The following is a 12,792-nucleotide window of genomic DNA, read 5'->3' as shown; positions in this document are numbered from 1 at the left end:
GGTCATCGAGCTTTTTAACCTCCTGTTCGGAGCTGACCAGTTTTTCAAACAGTTCATTTGCACTCAGCTGAACACTCGTCTTTTCTTTTTCCAACTTCTCTTGGATACTAACAAGTTCTTTGACCTCGTCTTCTTTTGTTGTTAACTCAAGATGTACCTTTTCTAGTTGGGAATTCAAGTTTTCAACGTTGAGTTTTCTTTCGGCTGCAGTTGCTTCCAACTTTGTTATCTCAGCATCTGCCACAGAGGAATCACTCAATAAGAAGATACAATTGCTGTAAATCATGAAAAAATTTCACAAAGATTCAGATAGATTTAAGCTCTTCAAATTGTAATCTAGAACAAGACTATTTCAACCATCATTTTTCACTCATGTGACCAACGGCATTGAGATTTCATGTAGAACAAGACACAAACCTTTCTTCTCTATGATACTGGCAGTTCTGCACTGTTCATTTAGATAGTATATATCCTTCTGTTCTTTCTCGAGTTTGAGCTCCTCATATTCCTTATCCCCTGCATTTTTGACTCAAAGATGTTAGATACCAGTTGCTTTTCAAGTCAGAAGTAGAATAATTTAACAACTTACTGCTTGTGATGTTCGCTTTAGCAGCATCTAAGCTTAAAGACATATCTTGCATTTGCTGGTTTAAAGAGTCCATTGCTTCTGAACTAGTATTGAATTTGCTCTCGAAAAAGTCCTTATCCTTCTCAGCTGCAGATGCAAATTAGGAAACAGATAAAGCAACAAATCATATATGATTTTCACAAGCTCAAATGACTGTATGATCATATAATGTTACAAAAGCTCAGATGACTGTATTATTACCATTCTGAACTTGGGAAGCCAAGTGCTGTAGAGTATCAGTAAGCTGATCACACAGAGCCTTTGTTGAAGAGAACTTAGACTCCAATCCTCTCCAAAGCTTTTCATCTTCCTTTTGCCTAACTCTGAGCTTAGCATTCTCATTAAAAGCGTTCTGCAGTTTATCCTCTAAGGCATAGACATGCTCCATTGAATTTTTCAGGTTACAATTCTAACACCATGGAAAAGCAAAATTTCCATCAAAATTAGGTGAAATATGTAACTGCGATGAACTCAGAAGAACAAAAACAAGAGCTCGAACCTTCCGAGCACAACGAAGTTTCCAATACACAAAATCAAAAACACAAACCTAGCAATATACCTCAAATGCACATCCATCGAATCTATAAATTCGTAAACACAAACAATGTATGAAGAAAACAGGATAGCTTCCAAAATACCGCCAGTTCGAGATCTGTTCTCATAGCCGCCTGATCCTTCACCAGCTTCTCTGTTAAACAAACGTAAAATCGTCGAAATCATCAAAAAAGTACGATTCGAGAGTGGCGGAGTGAGATAAACAAGAGAAATACCTGCAGTGAGCTTCAGATTCGAGAAACTTCCGGAGGAGACGGAGTCCTGCGGCGGACGAGTGGAATAGGAGTGCGTCTTCGCCGATCCAGACATCGATCGGAGTTGATCGAAGCTCTTCATCGCCGGAAACCCTAACTTCTGCATCTCGAGATCGTAAGGAACAAAAATTGATGAAATCGATCACTCGCTCTAGATCTCTCGCTCACAATTTCTCTCGCTCACGGAGATCGAGATTGTAAGAAACAAAAATGACGAAATCGATCCTTCTCTCTTGGTCTCTCGCTCTCAATTTCTTGCTTGCGCTCTCGGATTGAGTGAGAAAGAAACTAAAATCAATTGGGCGCCAATAACGTCGGTGGTGCCTATTTATACCGGAGAAGCCGATTCATTCTCTCCTCAACGGCATGCTGACATCAGAGACTTAGAATATCGCAGGTATCACGTGGCATTATTGACGGCTGAGATTAATTATCAGCGAGCCATTTCGATCGACTTCTTTGTTTTTCATTTTCTTCGTCGCCATTTCAACGAAATATACATAACAATCACACAACTCCCCATTTTCTTGTTAGTGTATAAAGGTGTGCGGTATATATAATAATCAATCTATATAATTTTCGTGCACAAATGTTATATTTCAAAAAAAAGAAACAAATTATTGTTGAAGTGTACCAAACTCTCTGTTATGCAAATTTTAATTTCGTACTGAAAAGAGTTTTAAACTACTTACTTTCAAAGACATAAACTAAGGGATCCCCATAAACTAATCATGTACCCCAAGTGGAGAAGAAGCATAAATAGCGATTTACATGTTAAAACATACAGCCGGCCGAATCATGGGTCCAAACTCCAAATTGCTGACGTGCATGTTGAACTCTGCACTCCTAAGGTAAGAGGTACAAACAATGAAGCAAGCATGAGGTAGATACTAGGACATAGTCTGAGAGAGGAAAGCAATGTATTGAGGTAGATAGTGGATACAGCTTTTATTAGTATGTTCCTATGAAAACGGCAGTACATAAACAATAGAGGAGGAACTAGTGTTAAACTCTTTTGTTCAATGTGTTTGATATATCCATCTAGTGAGGATCCATATCAGTCAAGTAGTTTCTCTTACAGTATGATCCAAAATTGAAAGAGTATCAATAAGAGTTTTATTACTTGAATCAGCTTGTCTGCATTCACCAGATGGCTAGAAAAGACATGAAAACATCCAGCAAAGAAACCCAAAGCTTTGGATCTAATCGAATTATGAATTTAACATACTCAAAACAATCATATAAGGAGTCATAAGTCGTGCTTGAACTGAAGCAACCACATTTTTGGAAGTTGTTAGATTGACAGCTTCAGATGCAAAGCTCAGAGCTTTATAAAGCAAAAGATTTTGAGAATAACAACAGTTGAGACTTAAGCACAATGACAAAGAGAGACCAACAATGCAAACCAAATCCACAAGATGCACCAATAATACTAGATTAGTGACCAGATTAGTTGAAACATTCCTCACAAACAGGCACCATAATCCTGATAACAACCCTACCAATACAACTAAAGGATCCAACAACGAAGAATAGTGAAGATTCAATTGCATCTTCCACTAAAAGGGTTCACATCACAAACATCAGTAGCAAAAACCCAGAAAACCCTAGCAAAACCCCCAAAAGAACATCATAAACGAAACCTTACAAGTAAAAAAATTTCCCAATCAATTTAAACCTCGTCTTCATGGAGAAGCATATTTGGGATTCCTTTGTTAACCGGAAACTTCCGTCCAGTCTCAGGGCAAACAAGCGCACCTTCCTCAAGGTGGAGCTCTAGCAACGCGTGGTGGAGTTTCTTAAGAAAAGACTCATCGGATTCAAGCACCGCCGCATCCGGAGAATCCTCAGGTAACTCTGCATATCCCATGGAGCGAGCACCTTCCACGAGAGCTTTCCACTCGAGCTTCGCGAACATGTGCCTGATAAAATCGGGATTGAAATCGACTTCCTTCTTAATCACGTTCCCAGCTTCGATCCGCAGAGGGAACCCATTGGTGACTCCTTTGATGTTGCAGGAAAGCATATTGTGCGTTATCAGCCTCATCTCTCTAGCTTCTCTCTGGCAAAACCTAGTAAGAGAAAAAAATAAGAGAGGAAGAAAAAGAAGTGAAGAAGGCGGAGAGGCTGCTCTGCTAAAGCAGCGGCTGAGGGTTTTTGTGTATCAAGCGCAGCCGTTGATTATGCCACCTGGCTATTGCGTTATTTTGAGACTCTGACGTCAGCAAACCGCGTAAGTTTTACGCAGCTCTCTAGCGCGTGGAGTATATATCTATTTCCCCAAAAAAAAATTGCCGTTAGCAGAACGAGTCGGCTTCTCCGGTATAAAACACCACCGACGTGTTTGGCGCTCAACTTTATTTCAGATTCATCTCACACAATTTCGAGAGCGCGCGCAAGAAATTGAGAGAGAGATTGAGCGAAAGACCTCGAGCGAGTGATTGATTTCTTCGATTTTTGCTCCTTACGATATCGATCTCCGATCTCGAGATGCAGAAGTTAGGGTTTCCGGCGATGAAGAGCTTCGATCAACTCCGATCGATGTCTGGATCGGCGAAGACGCACTCCTTCTCCACTCGTCCGCCGCAGGACTCCGTCTCCTCCGGAAGTTTCTCGAATCTGAAGCTCACTGCAGGTATTTCTCTTGTTTATCTCACTCCGCCACTCTCGAATCGTACTTTTTTGATGATTACGTTTGTTTAACAGAGAAACTGGTGAAGGATCAGGCGGCTATGAGAACAGATCTAGAACTGGCGGTATTTTGGAAGCTATCCTGTTTTCTTCATACATTGTTTGTGTTTACGAATTTATAGATTCGATGGATGTGATGTGCATGTGAGGTATATTGCTAGGTTTTGTGTTTATGATTTTGTGTATTGGATAGTTCTTTGTGATCGGAAGGTTCGAGCTCTTGCTTTTGTTCTTCTGAGTTCATCGCAGTTACATATTTCACCTAATTTTGAAGGAATTTTTTGTTTTCCCATGGTCTTAGAATTGTAAGCTGAAAAAGTCAATGGAGCATGTCTATGCCTTAGAGGATAAACTTCAGAACGCTTTTAATGAGAATGCTAAGCTCAGAGTTAGGCAAAAGGAAGATGAAAAGCTTTGGAGAGGATTGGAGTCTAAGTTCTCTTCAACAAAGGCTCTGTGTGATCAGCTTACTGAGACTCTACAGCACTTGGCTTCCCAAGTTCAGGATGGTAATAATACAGTCATCTGAGCTTTTGTAACATTATATGATCATACAGTCATTTGAGCTTGTGAAAATCATATATGATTTGTTGCTTTATCTGTTTCCAATTTGCATCTGCAGCTGAGAAGGAGAAGGACTTTTTCGAGAGCAAATTCAATACTAGTTCAGAAGCAATAGACTCTTTAAACCAGCAAATGCAAGATATGTCTTTAAGATTAGATGCTGCTAAAGAAAACATCACAAGCAGTAAGTTGTCGCATTATTCTATTTATGACCTGGAAAGCAATTGGTATCCAAGTTCGTAACATCTTTGAGTCAAAAATGCAGGAGATAAGGAATTGGAGGAGTTCAAACTTGAGAAAGAACAGAAGGAAATGCTTTATCTAAATGAACAGTGCAGAACTGCCAGTCTCATAGAGAAGAAAGGTACGTGTTTTGTTTTATTTCATTTCATAATGCCATTGGTCACATGCAGTAAATAAAAATGGATGAAATATTCTTGTTCGAACCTAAGGTTTGTAGAGCTTAAATATGTGGCCACACACCAAAGTAGATGGGAAAAAGCAATGTTTCTGAAAAATGTGACTAAAGCAATTTGGTCTTCTTATTGAATATTTCCTCTGTGGCAGATGATGTAATAACAAAGTTGGAAGCAACCGCAGCCGAAAGAAAACTCAACATTGACAACTTGAACTCCCAGATAGAAAAGCTACATCTTGAGGTGACAACAAAAGAACACGAGGTCAAAGACCTTGTCAGTATCCAAGAGAAGTTGGAGAGAGAAAAGACAAGTGTTCAGCTGAGTGCAGATAAACTTTTTGAAAAACTAGTCAGCTCAGAGCAGGAGGTTAAGAAGCTTGATGAATTTGTCCACTGCTTGGTAGCTGAGATGACTAAATTAGACAAAAAGAATCTGACCTTCATGGAAAAGTTTGATAAACTAAGTGGCCTATATGATACTCACTTTATGTTGCTGCAAAAAGACAGAGATCTTGCATCGGATCGTGCTCAAAGATCATTTGATCAACTCCAGGGCAAGTTATTTAGTGTAACTGCCCAAAAAGAAGCTCTGCAATCAGCAGGGAAAGAACTAAATGGAAAAATGGTTGAGCTCCAGAACGACAAGGAGTCTTTAATATCCCAACTTTCTGGGGTACGCTGCTCTGCAAGCCAAACCATTGATAAACTGGAGTCTGAAGCAAAAGAACTAGTTTTAAAGAATGCTGAAACAGAATCAGTGATTTTGAAGCTGAAAGAGGAGATAGAAACTTTATTAGGAAGTTTGAAGACATCAGAGGATAAGAAGGTAAAAAAAAAAATTTCTATCCCTATTCACGGTTAAAACTGTATCCCATGCATGCTTGCAATGCTAATTTCTTTTCTTGTATATCTTGCAGCAAGAATTGTCATTAAAAATTTCATCATTAGAGATGGAAAACAAAGAGAAATGCGAGAAACTGCAGGCAGATGCCCAGAGACAAGTTGAGGAATTAGAGACCTTGCAGAAAGAGAGTGAGAGCCATCAGCTGCAGGCGGACTTATTGGCAAAAGAGGTGAACGAGCTCCAAACCGTCATAGAGGAGAAAGGGCGTCTTATCCACCAGTGCAATGAAGACGAGAAGAAGTTGAACCAACAAATCATTAAGGTCTAAAAATTTGATTACGGGGCATGGCTTTTTGGTTTTAAATCCACATTTTTAGTACTTATCAATTATGAATCCCAATGCAGGACAAGGAGTTACTGGTAACTGCTGAAACTAATCTTGTAGAAGCAAAGAAGCAATATGATATGATGCTGGAAAGTAAACAGTTGGAATTATCAAGGCACTTGAAAGAATTATCACAGAGGAACGACCAGGTATATCTGTAGCAGTTTTTCCATATATTAGCAAAATTAGTAGCAATATGCAAACACTCTAATGACAATTTGATCTCTATATGTTCTTTTTAGGCAATTAATGATATCAGGAGGAAGTATGACGTGGAGAAGCAGGAAATTATAAATGCTGAAAAGGATAAGGTATGTATGACTGCAGTATCTTTTTTTGCAATCTACTGAGCAAATGATGTCTGGGTGCTGTTTTTTGTGGTTCTAACTTCAGGTTGAAAAGATGATCAAAGAGTTGTCCACTAAATATGATAAAGAACTCTCAGATTGCAAAGAAGAATCAAAGAGGCAACTGCTGACCATTCAAGAGGAACATGCTTCTCTGGTATCCATCGCATCTATATCTTTTCTTATCTTTTATTTTTTGCAGTCTACTGAGCAAATGCTGTTTTCATATATAGATAATATTTTAACGAGCTTTTTGGACAATGTTGTTTGTGAATATCTGGTTAAACTACCACATCTTATCCTGTTACTGGTTTCATGCATTGTCCAGTCCGATACTATTGATCAGTATGACTAATTTCCAAAGAAACCTGATGGTTATGACCATCCTCAAGTATGAAGGTGCATAGCATAGAATGAATCAATCCAACTCGGCTGAGTTGTTAGGCTTAATAATATAAAATGAAGATATCTGCAATCAAGTTCCTGTTTTCTTGTATGCATTATCTGTTTGGAAGTTTATTTCTGACAGCATGTCAAGCTAAGTTCGAATTATTATGGAAATAAACTGAGAAAGGCTGCATGTTCCCCAGAGTCTCAGTATTCGGGAAGAGCATGGGAGTAAGGAGCTCAATCTCAAAGCCAAGTATGACCAGGAACTGAGACAGAATCAGATTCAGGCTGAAAATGAACTGAAAGAGGTACCCGCAGATTTAACTTGATAGTTCAGAGAGATGCAAGAGTATATAGCTTTTGGTATTCAAATAGTTTGTATATTTATCCAGCGGATAACAGCTCTCAAGAGTGAGCATGATGCTCAGTTGAAAGCATTTAAGTGTCAGTATGAAGATGATTGCAAGAAGCTGCAAGAAGAATTAGATCTTCAAAGGAAAAAAGTAAGGGCTTCTTAATAAGATTCATTATAAGATGATGATATGGGTTTAACTAATGGGCAAATCTTGCAGGAAGAGAGGCAAAGAGCTTTGGTGCAGTTACAGTGGAAGGTGATGAGTGACAATCCACCTGAAGAGCAAGAAGTAAACTCAAACAAGGTGAGAGTGAATTTCACTTTCTCACTTATGATTATCTAATCTACTTTAAGATATGTGCTTAAAAATAACATAAACAGGGTAATATATGGAAAAAAGATGTATCTGTAACTGGATATTGTTAGGGTGTTGCATAATATAGTTGACACGATGTTCATTATTTTGTAGAACTATTCGATTTCGAAAGATTCTCGTCTTGGTGGTAGCAAAAGAAGCGAGCATATAAGAGTGAGGGCAGACAATAATGACGAACAGGCAAAGAATCAAATATATAAGTTTGTTCGTTTCTACGTTGTCAAGGCTACACATATAAACACTTCCGTATGTATCAAATGCAGGACTCTCCTTTTGTAAAGGCAAAAGAAACACCTGTTCCAAAAATATTGAAGAAAGCTCAACATGTAAACACAGGAAGCGTACTGAGCATTCCAAATCCAAAGCATCATAGCAGGGTAAACATTTGAACTTTTACATCTTTATACTTTTGCATCAAAATCAAGCTCATCGTTTGGTTTGTGGTCTAACTGGGCAGGGAACTCATCGCGATTATGAAGTTGGAACGAATAATGGGAGGATAACCAAACGGAGAAAAACAAAAAATACAGCCATTGAGGTACCTTTTCCATCGAAACAAGAAATATTTGGAACTTATTCAAGAAAGCTAGCTTTACACTCTTTTTCAACAGGAGCCACAAAGACGCAGGACTAGGGCTACACCTAAATTGACCCCCCAAAGTGTCGCCAAGGTAAAATAAAAATTCACTACTTTTGCTTATGCTTGAAATGTATAAACCCCCCTCAAGTAAACTTAGTGCTGGAGTAGAGAGTAAAAAGGTAAACTGGATGATAGGAAAAACATCATATTTCCACAACATGCACTATAGTTTTTTCTGTAACTTAATTTACTCCACCTTATCTTCCTTGTCAAGAATAGATAATCTGACAGGTGACATCAATTGAAGCTCAGACTTTTCATAAATGCTTAGGGCCGCTTAGCCAACTGTTAGGTCTATCCAAGTATAAATACAGTGATCCTTGTGCTATGGAAAGTCCAGAACTTTAAGTGCAGAAATTGATTTTAAGTCAAGAAATTATGGATGATGCTGTTGTAATGCTGCTAGGTTTCTAAAATATGTTCTAAGTTAACTACGTATTAACAGCAGGGCGCAGTAAGGACTGGTCATCTTGGCTCTGCAAATATTGGAGATTTGTTTTCAGAAGGCTCTCTCAACCCATATGCTGATGATCCCTATGCATTTGATTGAAGTCTACCACACAAAGTCAGTTCTCTTCACTACACTATCTCTCGCACTTTCAGAAGCATACTCTTTGTGGAAGCTTGCCCATATCGATTACATAACATTTAGCTTCTTGCATTAACTATATCATTCTCTTAACATGAATAACTATGGAGTGTTTCAAGAACTTGTAAAATGTTGGTAAGAGGATTAATCCGTAACCTGTTTCTGATGTTGGTACATATGTTGACAAAAAGTCCCCAAACTCAAGAAACCGCTCTGCTATTAGCAGAAGGCAAAATTAGTTCTTATTCTCCTTGGAAAATCCCAACTGATTACATTGGTCTTCATCTGTTTTGATTAGAGAAAAAGTGGTTATGTATATATAGGTTACTGATCCAGTAGCTGTCTCTAGAGAATATTGATAAACCTTTGTATCAAAAGCGTTGAATCTATTGTCATCTTCCTAATCCTATATTTGTAAATTTGTATCTTGTGATATCTATCCATAAGTGCTACTGGGTAGTTCATTTGCTCTTTGTGTTGAGAAATTTAAACAAGTGGTTAACAGTTTGTGTTGTTGGATAATTGGCATTTACAGAACACTGACTCCAAGTGAGAAGATAAATGATGCCTGAGAAGAATCACAAGGAAGAAAGTGGAAAGCAGTACAATCATGCCGATCAAAGCCATTCATAGAACGCATAGAACATAACTATCAGTACTTGTATATACATTATAACTCATACATATCTAGTTCCACATACTTGGGCTCATGCCATGAACATACACGCTGAAAAGCAAGTCTAAGCTAGACTGTCTAGCATAAGAGCTTAAACAAATTTAAAGTCTTAAACTGTTTAGTGGAATTATGATCATCAGTGTGCGTGAACTTGCAGTTGGGACACACGAGAGTTGATTTACATAGCATAACCAGCATGTGACACTTCATACACACTGTTGTCACCATCTCTTGCTTATTCTGGTTATCATCATCACCTTCAAACGCTAACCAAGACGGAGATCGGCTTAGTCCTAGATCACATGATATCCCCTTCTTCCCTGGGGTCATGTTCAAAGTTCCACCTTTAGAACCATCATCTTTCTTCGTGATTGTTTTCACGGTAGAACTTGATGACGAAGATAGGTTCAGATCAAGATCCAGCTCTGTCCTGTGATCTTCATATGTCTCTGATTTGGTCTGCAAAATAAATATAAAACATGTTTTAGTTCAAGTTTGTGTGCGTATCATCCTTACATGTATACTTTGGTTTACGGATTTCATACCTTAGCCTCTAGGTGAAGCTGAACATCTGGCTTTATCAATATGGAGCTCTCTGACTTTGATCTTTGAAAGAACAGAGTAGTACTGTTCTTCTCAAGTTTTTCTTGTGCTTGATCTTCTTGTTTGCTCCGTTTGAAGGAACCATGAAACGGTTCCCCATAGACTTTCGTCAGATCCCTCTTTTTAGAACAGAGAGTTCCATCATGTAGAGAAAACATTATACCTTCCACTTTACGCTTAAGAAACTCTCACTTTTGCTTAGGTGTTAGAGAACGAATGATCAGAATAGACCAACAGTTCGTGAAAGTCGTGTATATATATACAAGATGAGTCATCCATGGAGTTATTATCCCCCACCGGTTCATGTAGAATTGTAGACAGAGTTAATGAGTTAGATATAACAAAATAAATATCGTAGATATTCGTTGACAATATAGAATTCAATTTGGGATTACTTTGCATGGCACAATATAATGTCCACCTTGGTATTTGTTGTTACTCAAGAAGAATTTATTTTGCATTTATGATTCATATTAGTGTGTTCATATCTACTATCTAAAGAATGGTATAACTCAAAAAGTTTTAACCACTTGAATTATACGTTTACACTATACACTTGATCTTGGTGGAGTCAAGATTTATCAAGTACAATCCAGAAAGGTAGCTGTTGTGGATTAATTCGAGTATTTAAGGAAATAAATACTACATGGGATGAAAAATGAAAAAGTAAAGTAACGTAGATGATGATGTGTGAGTTTCAAGCTGGATGTATATGATTAATAAGTGTGGATATTGCTCCGAGGAGCCTCATTGAAATGTCTAGATTTATAGTTCTTCTATTGAATTCCTCTATCTGTTTTTTTTTTCTGTTTCCACCACTGTTATCATCAAATTCATCATGATGATATCATCAACCATTATCTAAACGTATATATGATGCAAGCATATATATAATTATACTATATGCGAGTAGTGTGTATTCTTGTTGGTCATGGAAGTTGTCTACATGTGTATGTATGATGATGAAAAGAGTAATGTGATTGAAGATATGAATACATAATAAATATAGAAGCCCAATCAGAAAACAATAATAAATAGAAAGAAACTAAATACAGTTGAAGGAGGAAGGTTGATGACTTCATGAATGCAGAATGCCTAAGCAACTTTAATACCACAATAACTCTCGCTCCCACTTTTCAATATACAACACCAAAAAATACGTATATTTATTACTTCCTCTGATTTTTTTCCTTTTTTTATAAGACGTTTAAATGATTTTGTTTCACTTTAATTGATCTCTTCGCAAATTTTCTTTATTGTAAACATGTGTATTACATGAATTTTCAATATATCATAGGAAATTTTACAACTATTGAAAAAAAAAAAAGAGTTTATAGCCAGAATAAAAAATTCAATAAAAAGTACTCCTTATAGTATTCCAAACATTAACCAAACAATTTCAAATAACACACATATTGAAATCTTCTTCAGCGGCCTACCAATGCCACGGCCCTCGCGACTCCTCATTTATTTTTAGGACTCTTTTGGTCAGCTTCCTCATTAATCGCCTTTCTATATTTCCTATTTAAAAAAAAAATTCAACGCATACATTTACTTTTTAGAAACATTTATAGTATCTTAGTTCAAAAAATATATATATTCATTTATATCATACATCCCTTTATAATAAAACGGAAGTACACGACATTATTTTGTAGACTATATAATTTTAATAAGTTTGTTACAAATAGATTATACATTAATGATAGATTAATTGGTTACAAATAGGTTATACCGAAAATCTTAAAGAGAATATTCTAAAAAATCATATCATCTAACTTACCTTATTAATTTCCTTTATTAAATTATTCATCAATATCTAACTTAACATATTAATTTGTTAATTATCATTATATTTCACCTCTCATTTTTATATGAGTCTATTTTGTGAAACAAATAAACTATCATATTATTTATTATAATCAAAAAATAGTTTTATTTTCGGATATACCATAAGTTGAATTTTTAAAAACAAATATAAATTGTTCAATCTATAAAATATTCAAGCTTTAGTAATATTAATTTTTAGAAATAATATCTATTGAATTAAAAAATTTACTGAGTAACGGGTCAAAATTTGAATATTTAAATTCAAATTTACAAAATTATGTCTTATAATTACATTCAAGTCACGATGTAATATACATTGTTGAAATAACTTCACATATATAACCTAATACAACATATTAAAATTATATTTTAAAATATAAAATACATAAAATTTTGTATAAAATAAATTTTAACCAGTGTTATAGCACGGGTACTTATCTAGAATCATTAACAATATAAAAGTTACAAAATATGTGTCTTTTTTCAAGCCATCATATTTAGCATATGATTTTATTGCATAATGTTTTATCCAAAAAAACTTTTAAAAACAATCACATAAATTATATTTTATATAAAAATTACAATATAAATAAACTGAATTTCAACCCGTGCTAGAGCACGAGCGTTAATCTAGTATATAAATATAT

At 36.2% G+C, this 12,792-nt stretch overlaps 3 protein-coding genes and 1 pseudogene across 7 annotated transcripts in view; 1 reads left to right on the top strand and 3 right to left on the bottom strand.

The window, feature by feature from the left end:
* LOC104740931 (synaptonemal complex protein 1-like) overlaps positions 1-1,976 on the bottom strand; it is a 6,035-nt gene extending 4,059 nt beyond the window's left edge. Inside the window, exons 1-6 of the mRNA XM_087484799.1 lie at positions 1,399-1,976; positions 1,267-1,316; positions 830-1,037; positions 590-715; positions 418-516; positions 1-237 (exon numbers count right to left, since the gene is read on the bottom strand). The exon at positions 1-237 is cut by the window's left edge and continues 440 nt beyond it. Coding sequence (XP_087340925.1) covers positions 1-237; positions 418-516; positions 590-715; positions 830-1,037; positions 1,267-1,316; positions 1,399-1,543 — 865 coding nt within the window. The 5' untranslated portion in view covers positions 1,544-1,976. The remainder of the gene's footprint in view (positions 238-417; positions 517-589; positions 716-829; positions 1,038-1,266; positions 1,317-1,398) is intronic.
* Positions 1,977-2,856: 880 nt separating this feature from the next.
* LOC147928013 (multifunctional methyltransferase subunit TRM112 homolog A pseudogene) lies at positions 2,857-3,511 on the bottom strand (annotated as a pseudogene). The gene has a single exon (XR_015580181.1). The product of XR_015580181.1 is annotated as a multifunctional methyltransferase subunit TRM112 homolog A pseudogene (transcript).
* A 79-nt stretch (positions 3,512-3,590) lies between these two features.
* Positions 3,591-9,848, top strand: LOC147928012 (synaptonemal complex protein 1). Of its 4 annotated transcripts, none has more exons than XM_087484795.1 (19): positions 3,591-4,072; positions 4,144-4,193; positions 4,430-4,637; positions 4,751-4,876; positions 4,958-5,056; positions 5,260-5,936; positions 6,028-6,276; positions 6,360-6,488; positions 6,582-6,650; positions 6,733-6,843; positions 7,277-7,384; positions 7,469-7,579; positions 7,649-7,735; positions 7,901-7,987; positions 8,071-8,184; positions 8,265-8,345; positions 8,419-8,478; positions 8,896-9,012; positions 9,572-9,848. In XM_087484795.1, the coding sequence occupies exons 1-18, from the start codon at positions 3,928-3,930 to the stop codon at positions 8,995-8,997; spliced, it is 2,613 nt and encodes an 870-aa protein (XP_087340921.1). In that variant the 5' UTR covers positions 3,591-3,927; the 3' UTR covers positions 8,998-9,012; positions 9,572-9,848. The 4 variants fall into 4 exon arrangements, with proteins under 4 accessions (XP_087340921.1, XP_087340920.1, XP_087340923.1 ...); XM_087484794.1 differs by having other exon boundaries at positions 3,699-4,072; positions 8,893-9,012; XM_087484797.1 differs by having other exon boundaries at positions 3,745-4,072; positions 4,144-4,277.
* LOC104740929 (uncharacterized) lies at positions 9,648-10,616 on the bottom strand. Its single transcript, XM_010461669.3, has 2 exons — positions 10,258-10,616; positions 9,648-10,171 (listed from the first exon to the last, which is right to left on the bottom strand). Exons 1-2 carry the CDS (start codon positions 10,471-10,473, stop codon positions 9,791-9,793), a joined length of 597 nt encoding a protein of 198 aa, XP_010459971.1. The 5' UTR covers positions 10,474-10,616; the 3' UTR covers positions 9,648-9,790.
* Positions 10,617-12,792: the final 2,176 nt, after the last annotated feature.

Source organism: Camelina sativa, chromosome 14 (genome assembly GCF_030686135.1).
Source record: "Camelina sativa cultivar CO46 ecotype springtype chromosome 14, ASM3068613v1".
Classification (NCBI taxonomy): Eukaryota; Viridiplantae; Streptophyta; class Magnoliopsida; order Brassicales; family Brassicaceae; genus Camelina; species Camelina sativa.
This window is presented reverse-complemented; position numbering and strand designations above follow the sequence as displayed.